This window comes from Pseudopipra pipra, chromosome 6 (assembly GCF_036250125.1).
Source record: "Pseudopipra pipra isolate bDixPip1 chromosome 6, bDixPip1.hap1, whole genome shotgun sequence".
In the NCBI taxonomy this organism is placed as follows: Eukaryota; Metazoa; Chordata; class Aves; order Passeriformes; family Pipridae; genus Pseudopipra; species Pseudopipra pipra.
Window position 1 is genome coordinate 41,020,193 of NC_087554.1, and position 26,260 is coordinate 41,046,452.

The 26,260-nt window shown below is 36.5% G+C and overlaps 1 protein-coding gene across 7 annotated transcripts in view; it reads left to right on the forward strand.

The window, feature by feature from the left end:
* MIA2 (MIA SH3 domain ER export factor 2) overlaps positions 1–26,120 on the forward strand; it is a 37,781-nt gene extending 11,661 nt beyond the window's left edge. For 5 of the 7 annotated variants that reach the window (XM_064658675.1, XM_064658678.1, XM_064658679.1 and 2 more), the window contains 22 exons: positions 2,319–2,340; positions 2,453–2,541; positions 2,928–2,999; positions 3,672–3,782; positions 4,099–4,170; positions 4,573–4,677; positions 8,205–8,327; positions 8,901–9,024; positions 9,822–9,868; positions 10,046–10,136; positions 11,967–12,105; positions 13,789–13,890; positions 15,253–15,313; positions 15,634–15,669; positions 16,606–16,673; positions 17,374–17,456; positions 17,815–17,946; positions 19,834–19,986; positions 21,275–21,406; positions 24,084–24,160; positions 24,564–24,798; positions 25,554–26,120. In XM_064658675.1, coding sequence (XP_064514745.1) covers positions 2,319–2,340; positions 2,453–2,541; positions 2,928–2,999; positions 3,672–3,782; positions 4,099–4,170; positions 4,573–4,677; positions 8,205–8,327; positions 8,901–9,024; positions 9,822–9,868; positions 10,046–10,136; positions 11,967–12,105; positions 13,789–13,890; positions 15,253–15,313; positions 15,634–15,669; positions 16,606–16,673; positions 17,374–17,456; positions 17,815–17,946; positions 19,834–19,986; positions 21,275–21,406; positions 24,084–24,160; positions 24,564–24,798; positions 25,554–25,705 — 2,226 coding nt within the window. In that variant the 3' untranslated portion in view covers positions 25,706–26,120. The remainder of the gene's footprint in view (positions 1–2,318; positions 2,341–2,452; positions 2,542–2,927; positions 3,000–3,671; positions 3,783–4,098; positions 4,171–4,572; positions 4,678–8,204; positions 8,328–8,900; positions 9,025–9,821; positions 9,869–10,045; positions 10,137–11,966; positions 12,106–13,788; positions 13,891–15,252; positions 15,314–15,633; positions 15,670–16,605; positions 16,674–17,373; positions 17,457–17,814; positions 17,947–19,833; positions 19,987–21,274; positions 21,407–24,083; positions 24,161–24,563; positions 24,799–25,553) is intronic. The other 2 variants (XM_064658676.1, XM_064658677.1) reach the window with 2 other exon arrangements.
* Positions 26,121–26,260: the final 140 nt, after the last annotated feature.

Consider the following 26,260-nt stretch of genomic DNA (forward strand, 5'->3'; position numbering starts at 1 on the left):
TTATTCTGCTTCCCATGAGCTGGCAGGTGTTCAGCCATCCCCAGGAGAGCAGGGCCCCATCATGCAAAACGGTTACTTGGGGAGACAAACTCCATCACTCCAAACACCACCACCCCCCCGCTTCCTCCTTTCCCCCAGCTTTGTATGCTGAGCATGATGCCATATGGTGTGGGATATCCCTCTGGTCAGTTGGGATCAGCTGTCCTGGCTGTGTCCCCTCCCAGCTTCTTGTGAACCTGCAGCCTCCTCACGGGTGTGGTGAGAAGCAGAAAAGTCCTGGACTCTGTGTAAGCACTGAGCAGCAATAACTAAAACATCCATGTATTATCAGCTCTTTTCAGCATAAATCCAAAACCCAGCCCCATACCAGCTGCTGTGAAAAAAATTAACTCTATCCCAGACAAAAACAGCAGAGTAAGCAAGTTGTGTGCAGATATGTAGAGTGCATTAATGGTTTGCATTGAAGTTGTTATCCTTTTCAAGGTATATAATGCTTCATACATATAATGCTGTTGTAGTTGAATTTAGAATCCCTCTAAAAGAGGAATTGAAGGGTCTGTTTTGTCAAGACATTAGGCGTTTAGGCATGTACTGAGTGACTGTTGTCATAAGAGGAAATGCAAGGAAACTTGATGTAGTAAGGCTTCCTTTTTCCTTTTCTATTTAATTTCTACACCAGGCTTTCAAAGACAGCCCTTAAATTATTTTCACAGCATACAGATGTCTTCCTCAGGGTGTATATTTACTGTGACTGTTGATATCTCTGTGACTACCCTGGCCATAGCCAGACCAGCTCAGGTGTTTCAAGGTAATTGTAAGCAGAAGCAATCCATGTGGTTTCCCATCAAGAAGGACATTTTAAAACTCTTTGGGCAGTGAGCTTGATTCTGTTTATTGGAACGTTGGAACACTGAACCAATTTCACTGCATGCTTTTTGTGAGCAGTAATCTGGTGACTTCGAGAATTGCAGTACTGAAACCTTTTAATGCACAAAACAGATTATATTTTTGAGGTAATGGCTTTATTCTATCGTGAGTAAGTAAGAATCTGACTAATAACAGCTGCCTACCATACTTTTCCTACTAAGGAGATGGGGTCAGTATCCATAACACAGTATTTAAATTTCTCCCCAGTTTTTGCATACTCTCAAATAGTCTGAATGTGATTCTAGTGATAGGTGTAATGATGCTCATGTTTGAAGATGGGTTGGGCAGCCGTTTAGTTTTTCAGATATGAGCAACTGCATTTTTAGGGTTTTAACATCAGCTAACAGGTTGTGTGTAAGGGGATCTGTGTGTGAGTTAATGTAATTGTAACTTGGGTAATACCTTCTGTTTTCTAGCAGCATCCCTTTAGATGATTCAACTGAAATCACACAAGCATCAGCTCTGGTATTGTTTTCCTCCTGCTTGTCACTTAAGGCATTAGGTATTACAGAAGTTATTGATGTTTTTTCAATCAGCCATACTTACAGCTGCACTGACTGCTCTTTGGACAATTGATGATTACCTAGAAGTAATGGGGATTAGCTTTGGGGATGATAGGATAAAAGTATACTTATGACTTTCCCTTTTTTGTTACCAGGACTACTTAGCCATCCCATGACTTTAAATGAGGAAGAAACAGGGAAGATCTGAGGGACCCATTGTTGCATTAGGCACATGATCCAGGCCCAGCCTTGAGAGAAATGCTATGTTGTAATGTTTTTGTGGGTCCAGCCAAGTTCTGCATCTCTTGCACAGGCCATTTGTGATAGATTTGTCCTGAAGTTTGTAAGATTTTGATTTTAGGGCACTAAACCCCACATGGCAGCTGCTGACTTGGCACTTCCCACTGAGTTGCATCTGAGCAGGATGTCCATGAGGTAGTACCCCTACTGCAGCTCTAACTATTCTGTGTTAAAATGTAGGGGGGGGTGGGTTTCCCAATGGGAAGTTTGAGCTGGTGTATAGAGCTTCCCCCTTCCTTCCCTTTCCTACTCTTTTGACAGTGCATGTCCACTACCACTCTGTGTTGGCAGTCATGGTTATGTGATGACTATACAGAGGTGTGTTATTAAAGTGATCCAAGTGAACACTAACCTTCTTTCTCTCTTGTCTCTGATGAGAGTGGGAGAGGGACAGGGCAAACACACAGACATGGAGGAGGTAAGAGCAGAAGATACGATTGCCTATTTTTAATAGCAGCCTGTATTTATATTCCTTTTTTAAGTTCCATGGTTAAACTGATCATGGAACCACAGCTTAAAAGATTAGTTTTCAGATACTATGCAAGAGTAATTGATCAGACATTTTCAGCTTGTTTTTTTTTTTTCCAGGTTAGAAGTCGACTTTATGTAGGTAAGCGTATTTTTCATACTGTTTCTTTGGAGTATGACTTTATTCTTTCTTTCTTCTTTTGCTCCTTAAACTATTAGGATATTGCAACATTTAAGTGTCATTCTCTTTTTAGGAAGGGAGAAACAGCTTGCCAATAAAATTGCTGAACTAATTGACGAAAAATGCAAAATTCTTGAAAAACTCAGCCTTTGCAAAAAAGAGGTAATGGTTCTCATTTAGTGCTTTCAGATGTGTCACAGAAATGGACAATCAAAGTATTAAACTTCTATAAAAGTAAGATGTTTTAAAGCTTTTAAAGTAATTCTTCAAATGCTTTTTTCTACTGGTACCTTAAGAGCATTAAGGTGTTATCAAGTTCTGCCTTTAACTCTTAATACAATATGTTCCACTGGAAACAACTTCAAAATGTATTTGTTTGGTTTATGTCACTGGGATAATCCAGTAGGGCTGAATCTTTCCTGATTTCCAGCAAGGTGCATTTGTGAATATTTAGATGGTGGCTATGTTTCAGACTAGAGCATCATAAATTAATGCTATTATTTAATCAATTATTTACGTACACTCTGACATAAGTAATTCCTTTTCAGTTTGAAGATTTAGAATTGTCTCTGAAGGATGGTAATATTATGAAAGAATCAACAGACACGTCTTTTTTTGAGGTAAAAAGATAAATGGAAATTGTTGCTTCTGTATTTTAAGACAGTATTTTAGGAAAATGCTGCCCATATTAAATAAAAAGCTCTGATTAAAAAAACCCCAACAGATAAAACCAGCAAAGCTCTTCCAGACAAAATCCAAAAAAACGCCAATTTAATTGTTTTAATTGGGTTACTGAAAATGACATAAAATCAAGGCATTTAAATTAAGAGAAGTTTTTCTTAACAATAGCATTGTGAGTGATTGATATAGAGCAAATGGCATATTGGACAATAAATAATTTTTTAAAAGTGAATTGTTCCTGTTTCTAGGATTGAGAGTAGTGCATGAAATATCTTTTCCACATCTGATTTAATTAAAATATATTTTATAGGCTACTGGAGCACAGTTGTAAAGAAAAACTACCGCTACATTATTTATATCCCCCAAACTGAGAATATATTTGTAAAAAAGTCCTGAATAAGTGAATCGAGTACCTATTAGGCTCTATAAAATTCATGTAACAAAAAAGCAAACAGATTTATTTCATTCTGCATGTCAGATCCTGTAGAGCTAATTCTTCCAGTTTTGTTAACATGCAAGAGTCTAGAGTACTTGATATGGTGAAATTTGTTAAACATATTTTGCTGTCATATTTAAAACATACTTGTTGTCTTCAAATGTAATTAATTTAGGAAATGCATGAAAAACTGAACAAGTCAAACTTGGAACTCAACCAGGAAATAGAGAATCTAGAAAAAGAACTGGAAGAAGAAAAATCTAAGCAATCAGAAAATGACATCTTGGTAAGAATAAGGAGAATCCAGGTTTTGTTACTATTCATTTAAAAAAATTGCCCGCAGAAAAAAATTTTCTGTGGAGAAGACAAACTATTCTCCTTGTGTGTTTTGAAACAAAATGCACATTTTTCATTTTATCTCCCCTAATACTCATTACATTCCAATTACACTCATAAAGGCAAATACTCAAAAGAAGAAAAACTTTTTTTACTGATTTGACAGTAAAACTTCCTGAGTTTGGAAATTAAAATAATGTTATTAGTTGCCTAGACCTTTTCAGTCAGATGTGTGGAGAAGCTATATGACAACTAATAATTTTCAGGTGGCTGAAATTCAGGAGAGAGTGGAGTCTTTAGAGAATGAAGAAAAATCTATCCAGTCACAAATTGATGAGGTATGTCTACTCTTCGTAGTTTCTATTTTCAAACCTTTGTTAATTCTCTATTTTCCATATAGTTACTGTTTTAATTTTTTTATTTTAAGGATGCAGAAATAATATGCTGTATAAACCAAAAGAGTTTGTAAGGCTTAGTACTTCTGTGTGACTTGATTGAGCAAATTTTAATTTTATATAGGGATTGGCATTTGTCTTTTCTTTGTCGTCTTATTACGCAATGATATATAGTGTTGCAAAAGTACAGTCAGCAAAAACTGTTGAAATGGTAGAGAAAATATGAGAACACATATACAGGACAGCTAGAAAACATAAAAATAAGTCCAGTAATACCATCATGACCCATCATGACCTTATCTTCACTTACAACATTTAAGCAACACGCTTTTTTATTTCACTTAGGCCAAGTCCACCCTAAAAGTCTATCAGATTAATACAGAGAGACTCAAGACATCTCTTCAAGATGCAGTAGATGAAAACAGCCATCTCCAGGAAAGTGAAAAACAGGTAGGTTGTTCCTAGTTATCCTTAGACATATGTATTGTCTTGTGGTACTACATAAATAGGATTTCTCCAAGGAGCTAATCTTCAACAAGTTTGTTAACACGCCTCATGTATTCTAGTAAATGGAATGAGGAAGAGGACATGTTTTTTAAAATGTTTTATGTTGGAATAACTTTGTGTAAAATAGTCTTGTTTTAAAAGAAATTTAATAATCAGTGGGGAAACATACATAGAGTTCAGTGGAAAAAGAGCATGTGGTCATGTGAGCCTAATAAGAATATTGCTGAGACCTGGAGGAAATCAGAAATATTTGAGCAAGTCCACAGCTAGGACCCTCTACAGAGGCAGAGAGAAAATTCTTCTATGTGATCCAGAAAACAAAAGAAATTGAGAAATTGCAGAGTATGCAAATGCAGGTAAAAAGCTTATTGTAGTATTTCTTTAAATGTATTAATGGAAAGTCAGGTAAGTAACACAGATAAAGAACAGAAAAGACTGTTACTTTCCAAATTTTAGCTGTTTGTTTTCCTGAGTGCTGTAGACAGATCCCAAAGAATCTGGTTGTTTAAAAGTGTTCAGCATATGCAGTAGTTGTCCTCTGCAATAGGTAGTTTTACAGTGAAGCTATTAATTGTCTCTTCTAAAAGATATTTTCTCTGAGTATTTAATTTTCTGAGGAATGTTTCTGGGGTTTGGGGTGGTTCATTGTGTTTTCAATGGATATGTTCTTGTTTTCCTGTCTGATTGGTGATCTTGTTGTCTGTGGAGTAAGACATCTGATAGATGTCTTGCAGGGGAAGGAGTAATGGTGGGAGTACAGGCCTGTTGCTTTTTACCAGTCTTATAAAAAGGTGAGGAATATTTTAGTCCTCTCAATGAAAACATTGTGTAGATCAAACTTATGGATTCAAGAAAAAGAAAGGTTACTGGAAATAGAATATTTTCTGCAGGACGAATATTTCAGTTCTGCCCAACTCTGGTACCAATAAAGCTTCAGCTTTTTCTCCAATTCTAGGAGGAGTACCTGGTTGTAAAAAAAAAAAAAAAAAAAAAAAAGATAAATTTATTAGGTGCCATGAGTGGAAAACCAGTATATTGGGGTGAGATCTCTCACTGTGAGATGAAGTTGCTTGAGAATTATTTTCCTACAGGAGTCTTTTTCATCTAATCTCTACATCCTTATTGTTTCTGTAAGGAAGAAGGTTCTGGTCTCAGTGCTTCATTTCAAGTGTGACAGTATTCTTATGTAATAAACTTTGAGAAGCAATGCACAAAGTTTTATTAGAGAGGGATTTTCTTTTTTTCCCCCCTCTGATGATTTCTTGGGTTTAAACAAAAATAATCCAATTATTTGTGTGTGTGACAGGAATCTTCTCTTTCTTTCATTTTATTGAGAAGTAATACTTAGAGAAAAACAATACTAAGTGCTAACAATAAACCCTGCGTTCACAGGCAATCATTTTATATCAAGCAAAACCAGGGGGAAAAATCAGTAAAAACAACTCCCAGAGTTTAATTGCCATGTTCCTAGATGAAAAAAAAAAAGTTTTTTGCATTCCTTCCAGATAAAACAACCTGGGTTATAGGTAGTTCTTTAAGGATTAGTTACTACACTTCTAGGATTAATTACTATATTTTGTTGTTAACTGAGCTTTGTTGCAGTTTTTAGTAATTGAAGAACATTTGTGCATATTGTAATTTGTTGTGCTTCTGAGTAGATAAATAATCTGATAAGAGTCGATGGAACCTGATAAGTAAAGAAGAGAAAATATGTGCTTTGCTTGTTTGTGTTCTCATTTCTGAGGTGGTTGTAAGCATGTGAGTTAGTTTTCTGTATTAGAATATCCATATCCCTCTTTTATTTTTCTTTCTTACTTTTTTTTAAGATGGAATTGCACTTATTCTCAAAAGGTAACAAAGGTGTTATTTGTTTACAGAAACTTGAGTACTTTCTTCCTCTGTCCCTTTGCACTAATGGGTCATAATCTTCTGGCACATCATATCTTAAACATTATAACAGATGTGCGGTTTCAGGTTTATGATGTGTCAGAGAGAGGATTGGGCCTTTTAGGTTGAACAAGGGAACTGTTAATGAACTCCTGTGCTTTGCTGTTTGTTTTTTTTTTTCTTCAGGAACATTAGAAATATATATTGCTTTAACTTATTGCAAATCCTTGCTGTTATTGTAATTTTTACAGGTGCATAAAATCATGTAAATTTGTTTTGGTTTTGGCTTCATGAAGAAGGAATCACTTAAACTTTAGCTTCCCTTTGCGGATGACAATGATAAAAGTAGTTGTCTGTGTATGTCTTCTAATCCCTAATATGTCCTTTGCATGATGCTGCAAATTCATACATGGCTTTTACTGCTTGGAAAGTTCAGTTGTGCGCCAAGGGGCAATGTGTGTTAATCCAGCTCTAGTTACATACCTTTTGTTTTATGTCTTCTAGTTTATCTTTGAGAAGTAGTGTTCAGGCTTGTTTGTCTATTTGCGCCTAAGTTCCCCTGTTTAACTACCATTGTCTGGTTTTATTTTTAGTATAACTGGCTGTTATGTTCTTGTTGCTCAATCTTGTTAATCCTTTCTGTACAGTCACTGCCTTTAAATTGATTGCCTGTTGTGCAGCTTTAAGCACTATTCTTTTGACACTCTTAAGACAATTTTTTTTTGTATTTTACCCCACATTGTAGAGCATGTTTTAACATAAATTTCTGTCAGTTCAATTTTATTAATTTTATTCTCATGATATAAAGACATGGTTTAATTAGTTAAGATGTTTCAGTGGTTATTTTTAATGGGCTGGTGCTGAAGTGTTTTAATCTTTTTACTGATGTAAAGTATTTTTGTGAAGTTAGGTTTTACTGGGGAATGTCTGCAAAATGTAACCTTGGGATCGACCTGTCTTTTTAGTTAAGCGCAATAAATTACTTACAGTTGCTGTGACTTCCATTAACAGGGAAGCTTGTTTAGAACAAAATTTAAAAATTATTTTAAGAGATATGGAGAAGAATAGGAGAAATAATACAGTTTTGCAAGTCACATGAATTTAAATAGCTGTCTTAAAAGCTCCCTGTTTTCCCTTACTTCGCTGACCTCTTTTAAGTTGAAAAGACAAAGGCATCATTTAAGGAGTGTGTGTACATATTGGGGTAGGAGTGTTCTCCATCTATTCCCCAGTGTATGTAGCTGTTACACAAACTACCAGTATTTTATATTAATTGCTATTTTCACTTAAAGGTTTTTAAACTGAGTGGATTCTTAATTATGTTCTTATGAACTCTATGTTTAAAAATATCCTAACAACTAATTACAATGGATAGCTATAGCAGCTAAAGCAACTGAACAATAATATAGAAGTCTTAATTTTCAACTCTTGGGATTTGTCTTGTCTCTCTTAATTCTTCCTGATGGGTAAGAGGTTTAAATTCTGCTTACGTATAGATAATATACATAACAAGCTCAGTACTATTCATCCTTGATTCTTGCTTGTAGTAGACAATCGCAGTAATCTGGTATTTCCCTTTTCAGCTTTTACAAGAAGCTGAAGGATGGGGTGAACGATTTAGTGAACTCAATGAACAAACAAAGATGTTTGAATCGTCTAAAGCAGATGTAGAAGACGTTTTGAAAAATAAAGAGAGTCAAATCAAGGTAAATTATGACACTTAGCATTGAATCAAATTATTCAGACTGATGCTAATCATTGACTTGCAAGAAAGCCTGACAACCTCTCCTTGTTTTAATATGCATTAAGCAGTTTGGGGTTTTTGTTTGCTGTCTCCATTCTCTAATGTCTTGTTTTTCTGCTAAGCAAAAAAAGGTTGCTTAGCAGCACAGTATAGCAGTCTGGTAGCCTGGGAAGCCAGCATGAAAAATGAGGAAAAACTCTTAATTCTGATAGAGTTTGTTTTGTTGTTTTTTGGTTTTTTTTAAAATTTGGAGCATGGGAATTGGGTGTACCTTGCATATACAAGCCTTGCTAAAAATATGCATGCTTGGCTGTTTGAAAATTCTTCACAAGGACATGCCTGTTGACCTGCAGATACATGTTTTGATAGAAAAAGTAATATCGAACATCTAGAATCCTGTGTATGGGGCTCACTTAATCTACTAAGGGAACTAAATAAAGGACAGAAATCCTGAAAAGCAATTGTAATGGCAACTACATTTTCATTGCTTGTATTTGTTTTATTGTTTGTGGGTTCTTTGTGGGTTTCTTCTTAGTCGCTGACACAATATATACTGAACATGAAAGACTGGAGTTCAGCAATAAGAGAAGATGATGACACTGAAGACAATCACTGGGACACAGATACAAAGGGTGAGACAGAGAATGGAGAGCACTTAGGTATGGTTTGTAAAGCTTCCCAACTTAAATATTTAATAGATGTTTTAGAAATACAGAACCAACAAACTTGCAGAAAAGCTGAGAGATTGGCTTTGTGGAAGTTAGATATTTAAATCTCACCCAGTGTTATTCATGTTGGATGGTTAACTGTTGCTTAGACACATCTGGAATAACAACCTATCCTATGTTTAGCAGTGTGTGGCATACATACTAGCACAGAGCAGTGTAAAGACTCAGTGTTCGGTCTCTTGCAGAATGACTTTAGCCTGTGTGAGTATTAAGCAGTGATACTCTGGCATTTTTAGGCAGAAACCTTGCTTTCATTTCTTCTTCAGGCTCCTCCCAGCACTGTGGGTCCTTAGAGCCTAATTTCTGCTTCCTTGTTCTTACACAGTGTTACTTGTTGCAGGCAGTGTGGTAGCACTGGAATTGGATGAGTGTTGATGTGGGTCCCCTTAAATAGCAGCACAGAAGAGCCCTTCTTCCTCCTGTTGCTTGCTGCAGCTTCTTTTTATGCTGGTGCTTATTGTACCATAGGGCACATCCCTGTAAAACTTAACAGTTCTAACATGAGCAATCTGAGTTGTGATCGATGGGCAAAAAAGATGCTATAATACAGGCATATCTCCTCCCCACCTCCCTGCTTTTCTTTTCTCCTTTATCCTCAAAGTATGCTGTGCCTGTCATGGTATTTTGGGATTGTTTCTGTATAAAAAACCATAAAATAATAGCAGTAAGCTCTGTCACAAACCTTTTTGTGCTTTTTATGTGACATGTTATTCTGTTCCTTCAATCAGATGATGAGCAAAAACGAACTGTAAAAAAATTGATCTATGCTGCAAAGGTATGTGATTTTCAGAAACTTGTGAATGTAAGGGGGGAAGCTGAAGGGAATATATGCAATTATTTTGGTAATATCAGTATTGTAGTTCAGCATCTTTCAATGTTTAATTAGATATTTTTGCATGCAAACAGTTTCTGGTAATCTTAAAGTGCTCTTTTTTTAAAATTTTGATTGTAGTTAAATGCTTGTTTAAAAACCATGGAAGGAGAAAGAGATCAAATGTATTCAAAACTGTCCGATGAAAATAAAGCTAAAGAAGAACTTACAGGTAATTAAATGTTGTTTTACCTTTAAGATTAATAAGATGCTGCCTTTGTAAAATGGTGTTACTGGCTGTATTACTTCCAGTAAAAACTGAATTAAGTTTACATTAATAACTACTTGATTTTTAAAATTCCTGTTTAAGTTGCTTAGCTATTTTAAATATGTGATTTTAAAGGTAAAGCAATTGAAGTTGCAAATTTTGTTGTACTGTGTTGGAATATTTTGTAGCTATTAAGTTATAGAACTTTAAAATATATGGGCAAAGAGATGTTAATAAATATATAATACCTCCTTTACGTAATTTCTGGACATGAAACAATGGAGTTGTAATCTAAATTTTAAAACCATCTATTAAAATGGTAGCTTAATTGTAGTTAGTTTGTAATGGGTGCAAGCTCAATACTTCTTAAAATTACAAAATACTGCATTTGGAGAATTAAACTTAAAAGCATCTTGCTCTGTTTTTTTCCTTTGTTGTGTAGGACATACTGAATTAAACCTTATGAAATGAAAACACTGCCACTCTAGTTCAAATTAAAACCTATAATTAGCTATTGTTTTCATAATCATAGCCAGCAGAGTGGCCATCACATTTGAATGTACTGCACTTTGTTATTTGGGTGGTGAAATGCTCTGTAAGACTGTATTTTCCAGTTTCTGATAGTCCTTAAAACTTACTCCTTGTGCTAGTGTGTTTTCTAAATTGATTGTAGCTCTGTCCCTGTGCTGGTTTAAAGGGAAACCGGCAGGGGAAATGAACCCAACTCAAAAGAGAGATTATAAGTCAGAATAACAATTTAATAAAATAATACAATAAGTACAATCATACAGACAAACAATTGGTTTTAACCCACAAAACCCAAATGTATAGCCCAGCACCCTGGGGCATGAACAGAGTGGTGTTCTTTGGGCCCCCTGAGTCCAAAGTAAAAGGAGAGGGGAAAATCCTGTTGGTGAGAGTGCTGTTGCATTCCGGTCGAGAGTGATGGTTGCAGTCTGGTTGAGAGTGGTGGTCTGCAGCCTTTCTCTGGATCCCACGAGTGGTTAATAAAGTCCCAAGACCCCAAGATTATATATCCTCCAGTTCAGGCAGGAATGCCCAGTACCTCCCTCAGGGCGGGGAGTTCCACAATGGGTGTGAGGACAGGAGCAGCCTCCTATCTCGCAGGCCTCTCAACACCCAGTTTATAGCCTGAGGAGTCAGGCTGCTCTGGGCAGAGGGTGTAAATGGTCTATTGACAACAGTTTCTGGGAAATGGCATGGAAGGCTATAGAATACACAGTTTTGGATTACCCCTGTACAGTGATGAACTGGTCTCAGCTGTCCTAACTAGGACTGTTCCATAAAGATACTCCAGCTTACTTGAAGCTTTGTTACATTTCTTGAGAAGAGGTACAGGAATAGTAAATAGGAAAAGAAACATGACTGAATTTAATTTGGAAAGATAAAGAGATTTTGACAAATCTGAGTTAACTCTTCAGGCTTTTCAGGAAGACCTTGTGTGAGTAAATCTGCAAAAGTGTGTAGTGGTACCAATCTTACTTCTTTAGTCAAATAATTACAATAATAAAAGTCCTAAATGAAAATTTATATTGTGAATTACAAAACTGCATTGTTTTCAAGGAAGTTATACAGTTTGGAGCAAAGACTAAATCACACACAGAGCTGCACTTTGTGGCAGGTAGAGAATGTAATTGCTGGTTCCTCATTTTGTATAATACATTGAAATAATATTAAATCAAGATAGGATCAAAGGTTTTTACAGACTTTTTGTACACTAAAATATTGCAAAGGTGTTATCCCAATGTAATTATATTTCTCTAAATTTGACAGAACGCATAGAAAACCTTCAAAGTCAACAAGCTTCCTTGCAGTCTGAAAATGAACGTTTTGAAAGTGAAGTTCAAAAGCTTCAGCAGAAACTTAAAGTAATGACTGAGCTTTATCAAGAAAATGAAATGAAACTACACAGGTGCTGCTTCCTCTTTTTATATTCAAAGCTTACTGTTTTATTTGAATGTAACTCTTTGATTTGGAGGACTGAAAATTACTGGATGTTTGAATAGTTTCCCAGAATTTTCTGAGTTGTGAAGACACAGTTTGTCACACCTTCATGTACATTTGTGATCACAGTAATTTTGTAGAAATTGTTTCCAATTGTTTCCAAATAGTGCTGTATTATTTTAGGACTTTTCCACAAGCAAGTACAGAACAAAGAAGTAACAGATTTTTAATCTATGAAATCAGGTTAGTAAAGTAGGAAAGCTTGATTTTTTTTTTTTTAACTAAATTATTACCTGATGTAATACAACTGTCAAAGTTACTGAAAGAAAATCAGTAGGTACTTTAACTGTGAGGTATATTTTTTTTTTTATATACAACGCGCTTGCAACAAACGTGGGTAGAGCCCTTCCCAAATCTTCGTTTGCAAAGCCCAGCCATGATGACATATTTTATATAGTAAAGAGAGCTAGTAATGTCAGAGGAGTGATGATATATGTAAAACTAAGAGTTAAATCCTAGGCAAGCTCTTGTCAGTAAGCAACATGGAATCCCTGTGAGTCAGGCTTTCCTCACCAAGAAAAACCGAATGTGAGGCCCTGCTATCTGCCTCGCAGTCAGGATGGCATCAGAAGTATGTATAGGACTAGAAATAAAAGTTGATTGGTCTGGGGCATGTAGTAACCTTCAGAAGTGTGTGTGTATTGGGCAGGTGGGAGCAGGGTGCATCATTTTAGGGCATGATGGTAAAATTACGGTTTTAGTAGCCAGAAATGATTTCTTCAAAGAGAAGATGCAGATTTGAAGGCGGCAAGAGAATCAGTGCAAGACTAGATCCTGTACTGAGCAGTATGCAGGACCTTTTGAAAGTATTAGTTTCAGTAATCTGCTCTGTAGTATATATATTTGTGTAGATATTTAGCATCTTTGTAGATGCAACAAATCCTAGAAATCCACTACATTAACATTTGATTTTTAAAAAAGTGCAGGGAGGGAGTGGGAAGGAACCTATCAAAAAGAACATATGATGAGCAGTCAGAAAGGAAATATGTTTGCAGACTGTGTGGATGATATTTAAAAATACCTCAGTAAAGCTCAGAAAATGTACGCTGCTTACCAAAGAATTTTAGAAAAGCCAAAAAGGACTAGGGATAAGCTTGTGTGGTGAAATAGCAGCACAAAAGAGGCTATTAGCGTGAAAAAGGCATCTTTTAAAAAACTCCCTCTGTTCAAACAGGGGAAATAGAAAAGTAGGAAATGACGACTGACTAGAAAACAAGTTTAAATCATGTTCACAAGATGCATGATTTTGACAGCTTGACTGCTCAGAATGGTGTTTATGGGAAAATGACCAGTTTATCCAATCAGGGCTATGTGCACCAGTGGCATCTGTGTGTTCTGCCGAAGGACCTTGTGCATAATCTGTGGCCTGGCGTGTGGGTTTTCTCTCCTGTAGTGCCCAATAAGGCATAAAAAAAGAGGGACCTGGAAAGACTTTTTTTTTTTTAACAGCTAGTAACAATCTTTTTTTTCTCCAGAAAACTATTTTTAAAAAGGACCAGAACAAATCGCTGACCATTAGTGTAGTTTGGGGCTGCTTTCAAAATTGTTGACTTGAAACAAAATTAACCATAGGTTTTGAATTTTTTTAAAGGAAGCTGACAGTAGAAGAGAGGGAGCGTTTACAGAAGGAAGAAAAGCTGTCTAAAGTAGATGAAAAAATTAATCATGCTGCTGAAGAACTAAACAGCTACAGGTAATTGCAGATTTTACTTGCTGTAATCACTTGTTCCGAAGTGAAGCAAGTGCAATAGAGAATTAATAAAAACACCAGCACAAGTAAATGTTCTTGTTCTAGTTATTATTCTAGTTTCTTTGTGAGGGGTGTGTGTGTGCATTACATGCTAGTTTGTGTGTAATAATACAGACTAAGGGTGGTTTTGCTTTGTTTGAACATTTGGGTGTTGAAGATTACTAGCAACTTCTCTTCCATTAGAATGCTAATTGTATGGATATGTTAGCTTTAATGCTGTAATAGAAGTGGGTCTCTAATCTAATTGCCTTTACTGAACAGAGATAAAAATTTTAATTTAAGAGAATGCTGTGAAATAAATGTAATGTTTAGTTTTCATGTAGAGCTAACATTTATTCTGTATAGTTATAGTATTCTATTTTGGTATCTCAAAGCTTGTCAAATAGTTCTCTTAGAAATTCTTTACTAAAATAGTGTGATGGGGGAATATTTCCTGTAGTTGTTTTTTTAACTGCTTTGCCCTGTTTTGTGTTACACCAACTGTGTACCTCTGGTTTCTTGCTGCATTTTCTCAAACTATGGCATAATGTTTCAATATGTAATGTATATTTGCCATCTTACTTCAATGTTTTTGGGAGTATTAGCTCTTAACTGAACAATAGTGATCAACAACACTTCCTGAAGAGTTAATTAGATTAATTCTTCCTCTAGAATGTAAAGTGCTTGTAAACATTCTTCAGTATTCATATGGGAAGACAGAATTCACCCTTCTTGATTTACTCAGAGCATGAACTTTGTAGGCATCTTAATTTTAAAGGGAATATTAATATTGGAAATGGATTATAACTAAGCAATGCATGTGTCTTTGGCCCACCTCCTGAGAGAGTGTAGAACCTAGAGAGGCTGTGCACAGGGTAGCTGGCAGCAAAGGTGGCATCATCCTGACAGTGGTCTTGAAATAATGTCAGTGCAAGTGACTGCCCCTCAGGACTGGCTATGGTAGTCTGTGACAGCCTGGTGCTCCAGCAACACTGTTACCTGTGCTGAGCTGGGAGAGGAGGCTGTTAGGAGATACACTGGAAGGATATCCTTTATATTGGAAACATTGCAAACCATCGAAAAGTTGTGAGATGTTGGGGTTTTTGGTTCTGTTCTTTTGTTTACATTCCTGTTTATGCTAATCTAGGGCCTAGAATTTCTGCTGCTGCTATAATTTTTGTGTATCTGATGGCCGTAAGTGACAGTCCTGTCTTTTGGATAGAAAAATGTTAAATTATACCTTGTGACTTCCATTGTGTTTAGTGTATTTAAAGGTACTTTCCACCACATTTTATTACAATGTCATAAATCTTCATTTTGTTACAGAGAGCGAGCAAAGGATCTTGAAGAAGAGCTAGAAAGAACCATTCGCTCTTACGAGAATCAGGTATGTGCTTTGTGTTACCATCTGTGCCAAGTAGGAGGGATGTTATTGCAACTGAAATACCACTTGTCGTTTGGTTGTGATATTGTATTTGGCTTGGCTTTGTTGGGTGTTTATTTTTGCCTCTCCCTCCCTCTTCTTAATGTCATTTGGTTTTAACTGACACGATTTCATAGCAGAGATCACCAGATAACTTTGTTAAAAAGTTAAATTTGAAGTTTAGATGTCTCATTGTAAATTATCCACACATGTTAAATTTATTAATAAGAGCATATAATCTTAAATTTTCCTTTTTAGATGAATAATGAATCTCTCTTTCACAGATTACTTCGCATGAGAAAAAAGCTCATGATAATTGGGTAAGTTCCAAATACTGAATTTTCTGAACTTTGTGCATCTTCATTTTTCATTGTTTGAATAGCTTTCTTTATCACTTCTTTTGTTTCTTACTGAAAATATAATCAAATTATCTCTAACTTATCACTTTTAAATGTATGGATTTTTTGCAGAAATACGCAAAAGCGTGTTAAAAATACTTCTGTTATATAAAATAGTTGGAATAATTGTCGGATACCAATGAACACAGTAGAATGATAATCTGGTATTATTTGTTATAGCAATAAATCTGCTGGAAGAACATGACACCATATAACAAATGCGTGGCATTTTGCTAATAATAAAAGCTTTTGGCCTTGTTTCAATGCCATTTTGATATTTTCCCTGGATGTACTTCACTTCTTTTATCTACTAATAGGATACGTTATGTCCTATGAGTACGGTATGTTCCACTGACAGCTTCCTAAGAGTGTTTCTACACAGTCCATTTTTACCTTTTTTTTTCCAAACAGGAAACTTTAAAATATCTCCTGACTAATAATGCATTCTTCAGTTTCACAGAATGGTCTCTGTAAGATAAAATCCTGGTAAAAGCTATAGTGCTTTGTGGTCGTAATCCTAGAGTTTTTAACTATCTGTTTTTAAAATAAAACTTTCTTACACAGAACTTGAGACTTTAAATCTTCTGTAGGCTTCAAAGCAGCTACAGCCAAAGAATTTAATTTCTGAAGTTTTAAGAACCTGCAGGAAAGCCTTATCATTCTTCAAAAATTTGGGTTGTAGAGCTGTTAATGTCATTTGCTGATGTACATGAGGCTCCATACATGAGTCATGTCTTGTGAAAGTACAGTCCATGCACTTCACATAGAATGTCTTGTATCTAGGAACTGTCATGTTTATGAAGCATTTAATCAATAAATAGCAGCATCTAAGCATCTGATTTTTGTCATTCCCCAAAGCTGACAGCCCGAGCAGCTGAAAGACATCTTAATGATATAAAAAAAGAAAATGCACATAACAGACAAAAGTAAGTGCAGTCTTGATCTACTTCTAAAGAAATGCAATTTGGCATGTGAGCATGTTTTGGATTTATGTAATTTGATGTTTTCTAGATCTGTGTTAATGAATATTGGCCCAAACAGGGCAGAGAAATCACAGTGTTCCATTCAAGTTCTGAAAGAAGGGGAGTCATTTGAGCTTTCCTGTGATTATGACATGCAAGAAATTAAGAATTTAGGAACTGTGTGAAGTATTGAAATATTTCATGAAAGAAGCAGAATGTAGTAGTAGAACACAAATGTTTGGGAGGTTTATTTTTTGTTTCAAAGAAGTAAGTATCAACTAGATGTCAGGGTTATCTAATGATTTTACAGCTTATCTCAGAAGTTAATACTGAGCTAACAGATCAAGTGGTGGTAGTTGAGGGGAACCTTTAGGTATGAAGTTAACTAATACTTGGAATGCATAACTAATACTAGGAAAGTGACATCTAACATGTCACTTCAACTTCTGAATTACATTTTAAATACAGCAGCATAGAGAAATACTTTCAAGCATTTTTAAGTTCAGAGTTCTGTGACATCCTTTGTCTTTTTTCTTTTTATTTAGGGAATAAAATACTTTGCTTCATTAACCAGTGAACTAGAAAGCCTAGCAGTAAACAGTGTAGTTTGCTAATGCTTTTGCACTTCTTGTTCATTTACTACTTATTTGTTGTTTATTTGCAGATTAACTGAAGCAGAATTTAAACTTGAACTTTTAGAAAAAGATCCTTATGCTCTTGATGTTCCAGTTAGACCATTTGTCAGAGGTACAGTATTGAATTGTAAAATAGAGCCTAATTGTTTTGGTTTACAGTTTTGTTTCCCAAGACTCCACATGTGTAATTGTTTGAAAACTATCTTGGCCATGTGTATGTACAAATACCAGTAATTTTAAATATAATTGGGTCAGAAGTGACTCTAGGTCATGTCAAGTATTTTGTAGAAACTAAGAGCATTTGTAGTATTGATGAGAGTAGACTTGGGAATATGTTACACATGGTAATTAGAGCACAGTTTTCATTTCACTTACACAATTTTTAGTTTTTAACTTCACCTGAGAAGTTATTTATACAGTTTGCTAAACTAAGTATTGTGAACTTGAGTATTTTGTTTTAACTGTTCCAGAGCATTCCCCATATGGACCCTCACCAATGGGCCGGCCTTCATCTGAAACAAGAGCTTTTCTTTCCCCTCCAACTTTATTGGAGGGTCCTTTAAGGCTTTCACCTATGCTTCCAGGTGGAGGAGGAGGAAGAGGTACAATTCTTAAACTTGAAAATTTATCTATTCTGGATTTCTCTCTCCTCTCCTATAAACCTGTCACACCTTTTCCTCTTGCTGGTGACAAAAAGTATTAAAATAGCCAACTCAACATAAACAGTTAATTGGACAAACTCTTCCTGTTTTTCAACTTGCTTCTAAAGCTGTTTAATATGTAACAGTACAATAGAAAATCTAGTTATTACTGGTAGGCTGGTCAGGGGATTCAGTTTAGAAGCATAAATTAAGAAAAGTGAAAAACCAAACTTAATCAGTCCTCTTTAATTTCTTGGACAAATGGTGTTCTGCTGAAATAACCATGATTTTAAAGTAAACAAGAGTCAGTTAATTTTCTGAAGAAGGAATACTGCCACTTACATCTCACTGGTCTACAGTCACGGAGAGACTGTTGTCAAAAACATGAGGCAGTTTTATTGGGGGTAGTGATACTAGAAAGTTACTGATTCAGTAAATTGTTTCCCTTCCTTTTGTTCTAAATTTGAGGCAGTCATCATACATGGAGAGCATTTCTTCCCTAGTGATAAAAGGGACTAGGAAGGCCTTGTGTAAGCAGTACAGTTCAGAGATTGAGGAGTAGGTGAAAGCAAGCTGAGGTGTCATGGGTTGTAAGGGAAGAAAAACACTGTTCATCCATATTTTTGATGTTGATGGATACTGTAGATAAATGCCAGAGTGGAGTTCAGCATGTGTTACAGGTAATAAAGAAGCTGCTATTTAATTTGCTACTACCATTACACCCATTGAAGCCTGTACTTAATTAATGGAAAATATGTCCAAATATCTCTTCTGTAAGGATTTCATTGATTAATATTGATTTTTAAAAGGCTAGAACGGACTGTTTATTTACTTTAATTCTTTGTAAAAAGCATATCCAAGTGCATATAGAAGTTGATTCATTTCCTAAATCAGAAAAGCTTGAATGTTCAACTGTACCTATACCACACACAAGCAAAATTATACTTGACAATGTATTTCTACAGAGCCAGTAATGAAACTGAGCTGTCCAATGTATCTTTAAATTGTGGCTCAGCTGTTGTTGGTGATGAAGAGTGAATACTGGGTTTCAGGATGCAGCAAGGAAAGAGACCATGCAAAGGCCTAACTGCTGCCCAGTTCACCATGGAGCACTGATGTAACTTAGTTTAAACAAATGATGTCTTTAATGCCAGCTACAGAGGAATTGTAGTACTCATCTCACAGTGCGCAAGACACACAATGGCTTCAAATTTTAGGTTGAATTTTAGCATGGAGAATAATAGAGGATAATACCAGAATTCAGTATTTATGTCATTTTTTAGACCCGGTCTATTTTAAAGGAAGCTTGCAATTTAAAATCACTCATTTTTACAGTTTTTAGTGCACTTAGTTATGTGTTGACCTGCTCTTATATTTTTTGTTTGTTTGTTTGTTTCTTCTTGAATAAAGAATTAGAAAGAACCAGAAGAGTGTTGAATGTAATGTGGGTATTTTACAATACTGGTATTAACTCTTGATGTGCAAAATTTTAGTTTGATAAGCAGCAGGTTCTTATCACTGAGAAGAAGATTAATCATGAGGGTACTAGTTTCTGATTTGAATGAACCAAAACTTGTAAAATTACTAGTTTTTTAGAAAGCATTGCAGGTCCTCTAGATTGTGCTCTTCCTGAACTCAGACTTTTTCACTGCAAACTTCTAAATGCTTCTAGTAGACATAACTGATCATCAGCAAACAGCTGGAGTGTCCTGCGGAGCCATGCGCCTCTCATATCTTGACAGTGTTGGCATTTCATGATTTATTTTACTATTTTCAGACTTAATGAAGAAAGCCATAATAGAGGATTTAAAATACCTGGATAAATAACTGTCTGATTACTTTGATTAGGATCCAGAGGACCATCTGCTATGTATGAAGTTGGTAGCGAAAGAGGAGAGCTGATTTCTGATAGATTAACTGATCCCCACAGACCACCATCAGATACTGGATCCCTGTCTCCTCCTTGGGAGAGAGAACGAAGGATAATTCTGCCTCCACCAGGTATAAAACTCTGCTTAGCTACTGTATCCATGGAAAAATGGATATATATATATTGCAATATATATTTAAGTATATTTTGCTTAAAAATATTAAATGTTTTCTTGGACCTGCACATGCAACTGCACTGGAAGGGGTTTTTAGCAGTATTTTTCTTCTGCTTCTTGAACGGTGAGGTTCACTTGCACTTCTCCTGTGCTAATATATATTGGTGTTAGCAGGGTACAATCAGCTGTTTGGTTTCATCATTTCACTGGGAGTTTGTTTAGTGCATCCCTCTCTGGGATGGATAGTTAATAAGAGATCTGAGAAGTAAAAAGTTTTAATTTATTTTAATAAATAAATAAAAACTAGCTAATGTTGAAAAATACCATTTTTCAAAAATAAATTTATATTAATAGTACAGGAATACCATGGTCCAGTCGTCCTGTCTGGCACATATTTTCCTGTTATACTGTCTCTTTGATGATTAACAGGAACAAAATCAGTCTTCACTCTCACTTCTTCAGCTAAACATCTGTATTGCACTTTACCACCCAGGGGAGGCAGAGATGAGTCAAAGAGAATTCTACTGATATTTCTCAAGTTAAAACTTGGGGGGGATGGACAACCTTCCTGTATACTTGTAATAAAGAAGGAAAAATGTTAGAAGTTCAGAAAAAATAAAAATTTAGGTAACATACACAGATTAAAGTACCTCAATTATTGGATGCAGCAAGCAATATTGTAGTTGCTACACATCTGTGTGAAAGCCTGATGATAAAACTCAAAAGTCTGCTCAGGGTGCAGTTTCTCATTTGCCAGATCTGATCTGTTGACGGGATACTGCAGAGAGGTAATCTTGTTTCCTTGACCTGTGCTGTGTTTTTAGCCCATCTTTGCCCTTGGATCTCACTGATACGGTTTGTCTTGTAGCTGCATGATTGAAATACAGCGCAACAAAACATAATGGAAAACAGCATTCTTACCGAAGAATGGCTTAAAACGCAGAGTATCTTACTTTGTCTTTGATCTTTTTTGCTATGCTGAACCTTTGTCTCAAGGCCTCGCTGCTTATAATCATAACTTTCAAAATTCTGCTGTATGTTAAACCAAAAATCAACAAACTTTTTCTTTTGCAGGTCCTGAGAAACATAAGCTATTGTACATACTTAGTGGGATTCCTGTGTTTGAGTTATTTTTGTTTGCTCACCTTGATTAATAGATGCAAGAGAATCTTGCTGGTCTAAAGTTGTATGGAATGGGAGAAATAAATCTTCACTGACTTGTTCTGTGATTTCTTCAATGATAGGTGAGCCTTACGCTGACCCAGTTCTTCCTCCTCGAAGACAAGAAAGATTTTTCCCTAATCCTCCAAATACTGGAAGACTTTCTGGACCAGCAGAACTACGAACTTACAATATGCAGTCTTTTGATAAAACAGGTGGGAATTGCTTCCATGGTACTGTCAAACAGAGAATCTCAGTGTAAGCTGACTATGCATGGTAAACCATGGCAAGAAGAAGCTTTATAGTTACCACAGACCTGCCGTTCCCTTGTGTAAAAACATTGTAGCACCTGCTAATCTCGATGCAGTCTTTCCCTATTGCTAATAGCCCTCCCTGCTGTCAGGTGGATGGGATTCCGTGAATGGTAGTCATGAGGTATTTTTTTGGTCCACCTTCACTGTTCTGTATGTTAACCACTCAGGATTGGCTTTGAGTCTGTTTTGGCTCCTCCTGTGAGGCTCACCACAGCGTTGAAATATCACCAACCTGTACTTGCATTTCCATGCCAGATTTGGTAACGTTAGATAGAGTTAGAATCACTAAGAGTGAAAGAAAACCAGCAAACTTTTCAAGTATCCACTGGCTTGGCACATGGAAGTAGAAGGTCCTGAGGCCTCTTCCTTCAAACTGTTGACCATACTGGCAGCTTTTTGTAGTTCACAGTGCAGTTGCCTCCAACTTAATCACACCTTTCACTGGCCCAAGTACCACTAGTTTTGAATTGCCCAGTTACTTACATTCTAGTTCGTGACACTTAGCAACTGCCAGAAGCTCAGAGGCAAAGTTTTGGTGACTGAAACAGTTTAAGAGCTTAAAACTTATTAAGCAGTTTTTGTCCTTATGTAATGCCTGGTAAGTCACATGTGTTTGATTTGTCAGCAAGGTGAAGCCATTAAACTCGCAACAGAAACTTCACCACCCAGTACTCAGTTACTGATATGATTAGTAGTCAGGTACCATCCTTGTTGCAATGTTTCTGGCAATAGGAGAGAGAACCTTTGTTACTTGGTGTCATAATGTGAGAACTGGGACTGCTGAACTTAGTTTCAGGTTGTAGGTTCAGGAGTTACAGTGAATTTTTCTCTACCGGAAGATAATTGTGTCCCTGTACAGTTACTCAACTTCCCTCTTTCCCAAGCCTCCCATGTGTTTCACTTCTGCTTTCTAATACTTTGTGTTCCACTGAGGTCTTTCTTCTAGTACTTGGATGCTGACTGAAGGACAAGAGAGGTGCACTGCCTTTGCACTTATTGCATCCATTTTTATCCCTTTCTTCAGTCGCTGCCAAGCAACAATTAATTAATTTTTTTAAATTATGTATTCAGTTCTTGGACAAAACCTCCTTAATGGAAACGGGTTTGGATAACTTTGCTGCCAGCATTTAACAGGTCATTAAGCATGTGTAAATGTTGCTTTTTAAAAACATAAAATTTCACTAGACTTGGGTATTCATTAAAATAAAAAAAAAAAAGAAAAACCTCTTCAATTAAACAACCAAACGAACAAAAACCAGCCCATCCAGCACATAACATCTGACTTTGGAACAGCAGTGTGTCTCACAGTACTGAAATCCAGGCTCAAACTCTAAAGAGAAAATGAGTTACTCTTACTTAGAAAGATTATTAAATGTTGTTTAAAGTGAACAAAATAATATGCATTTTCCTAAGCTGGGGTGGCAAACTCTATAAAAACTTTCCACTTGAGGAGGTACCTGAAGCAGGAAACTTCTTGTCAGAAAAGAGAGTTAAAGGTTGACAGTTTGTGAGCAACTTCACAAGGACTTAAAATGGAAAGTGTTATGGAACCTAAGTATCAAGGCACGACTGTTCTCTCTGTGACATAAGGAGCTGAAATGTTTCATATGGTTAAGTAACAATATCATCAACAAAGGCAGGGCCTGCTTGAAATGACAAGTAATTTCGATTTTTTTAAAAGAGCTTTGTTTGCTTTCAAGGAGTAGAAATACAATATGTACATGAAAATTCTGTCACTAGTTAAAAGTATTGTTTTGGTCTTGTGTTTTTTAGTATAATTGCCTGTGTTCAAGCTGAACTGTAACAAAAGCAATATTTTTCAGATCTTACGTTTGGGGGGTTGTTTGGTTGGGGTTTTTTGGGGGTTGGTTGTTTGTTAAAGAAAGTGCATGTAATGTATATATTTAGTATATTTATATCCAGTCAGATTCTACTCTCTGACAATTCCCTTTAATAATTTTCTCCAGTTATTACTGAAAATAGTTGTTCTCAGGAAAGTATAAAAGTAAAACCACTGAAGTTCATATTTATCTTTTAAGTTATAAAGTGAATACAGCAAATGAGAGGATGATTATTATTATCATTTTTGAATGCTCATCCAAAACTGATGTTCTGAAAGTCTCCTTGATATTTGGCAGCCAAGGAGGGAATTAGTTTTTGTCAGACTTTAATAGGATTGGTGTCGAGCTCTATGCCAAGAGCATGTCATAGTGCAGCCATTCCCAGAGTGGACCTTACCACAGAAATAATTTATTAGTAGGAGAGAGGGGGAAGTGGAACTGCTACAGTAATGTTAAGATGCACTGCCAGGAAAAGGCACTTGTTACTTCTAAAAAAACCCTTATTTGGACACAAGAAACTTTGGTAAAAGCTACAACTTGTACATAAGTTGGAGAAAATAGTCAGGCAAACCTTGGTGTTCCTCAGTTGTTTTTCAGTCTGCCTGCAGAGCAGTTGCTTGGTACAGCAGTTTGTTGTTATTGTTGCCTATATATCCTGATTTCAGAAAAAAAGTACTGAATTCAGTGGTGGAGAGAAAGACAGCACAGAATAACTTAAATTTAACTTTCCTATACAGACGGACAAACATCTTCAGAACATAGTCCACGAACAGAACCAAGCGGAGATGGGATGAAGGATCATTCTAACCTTAGTGTAAGTAGTGAAAAAGAAGCTTGATTAAAAGAAGCTTTAATTTTCTGCAAGATATTTAGAAACATTTGTCTCTCTCTAGTCCATTGGTCATGTTATGTTGCACTGTGCAGTCCAAATTATAAAATTATATGGATACTTTTATCAGAACACTTATTGACTTGTGAATTAACTTTGATGTATTACTGATATAATCCCTGTTGAAAATGAATTATAACCCAAAAGATGAAACTGGTCAAGCTGATGGTCACTGCACATAGATAGCCTCACTCAGGATTATGCTGCAGCTAAGGCAGAGTTGGAACTAGCTCTTAGCTGGTGTCACAGCCTACATGACAGCGGGCCTGAGGGGGTTGGAAACATTCCCTTTCCCTCAGCTAACTTCCCTGGTTTCACTGTGTTGCAGAACTCGGTCCCTGATCAGTCACTGGTACCTGAAAGTGAAGCTGTCAGTTCAGGGTTTGTGCCCCCACCTTTCCCTCCAGTCAGACCTCCATTGATGCCTGTGGATCCTAGAGCACCACCAGTACCTTTCATGAGACGAGGACCTCCTTTTCCTCCCCCTCCTCCTGCTGGCATGTATGGACCACGGGAATGTTTTCCAGTACGAGACTTCGGGCTTCCGCGCCCTCCACTGCCAAGTACGTGGCTTTTGCCAGCATTTACTTCAAGTTGGTGAACATGTACATCTTTTTTTGGATATACTACTTCTTAATTCAGCTGACAGGGAACATCTTTTCTGATTAAGGTTCATGGTGGTGTATACTTCCTTTTCCACAACAGGTTATCTTGATTTTTTACAAATACTAGCTTTGGCTGAAAAATACACCCACACATCCTGTTCAGCATTTAAAGGATTCTTTTTTTGGTGTAGGAAAAGAAGTAGCTGGTTACCTTAATCCTTTTCTTCTTAAGAAGTTGCATCATCTATAAATCTTGAAGTTTTGTCCTCTGACTCTGAGGTGTGTTAGTGTCCATGCAAAGGGAAAAACAACTGTTTTTCCTTAGCGTTTGCATTAGTGGAGCAAGATGTATCAGATGGCAGCGTTTCCTTCTGCCTCCTGCTGTTCTCCAAGCAATCTGTGAAGAACTAAGCCATTTATCATCCAAATACCTGTAAGGTGTGGCAGGCAAGGGCTGCTACGGACTGAAGGGGATGCTGGCAGGAGCAGCCCATTAGCAGGCAGTGACCGGCTGCTACTGTGAGTCTCTTGTGGGTAACTACTGAGAAAAGTGATGTTTTGTCTCCTCCTTCCTGGTACCTCTGTCTCTTCAGAGTGTAACATGACTTCTATCTAGGTAGGCCTAGCTGAGCAGGAAGATGTGGGGCAAGAGGAGCAGCTGTGTGTTTACTGTTGTGATTGATATTAACTGGTCTACTCTGATTCTTTCACAGTAAGAAATCCATTTCCAATGAGACCTTATCCTCACTATCCACCTCAACGACCTGGATTTTTGCCTCCACCACCTCCTCCTGAAAATAGAGTTGAACCACCTCAGTCAAATCCATCAGCTGTAGACCAACCAGAACCACAGCAGGAGACTTGATGGCCATTTGGGGAATGTGCTGAACCCTTTCTGTGCTCTCCTAATGGCATTTTCCTTATGTTAAGTAACTGTTGTTACTTAGGTATATATAAACTACTTTGCTCAAATTGAAGCTTAACAGAGAAAATTCTCAGGATAGTACATTGTAAATAAAGAATGAAATAACTATGAATATTGTGAATAAGTGATTTCCACTGTACAATAGTCATTTTAAATTAAGTATTTCTAACTTGAGTAATCTCTTCAGAGGTGTATAAAATTAAATCATGTGAACCATATTGTAAAAGTCCAGCTGCTCTGTCCTTGTTGACCTGTACAGGGAATCTCTCTGCATGCCAAAAGTGGTACTTGCTGCTTTATGACTAGGATGTGAAAACAAATGGAAACAGTTAATAAAAATCTACAGAAAATGAAAGCAATGTCATTGTTAATGTGGTATAATAGAAGTAGGGGAAGAGGAATCACCATCGTGCTCCACTGCAGTTTCTGTTAATGACCTCGTAGGTGATCTTTCAGCTGTCAGAGCTTTACAAAGTGGCAGTTGTCCTACCATGA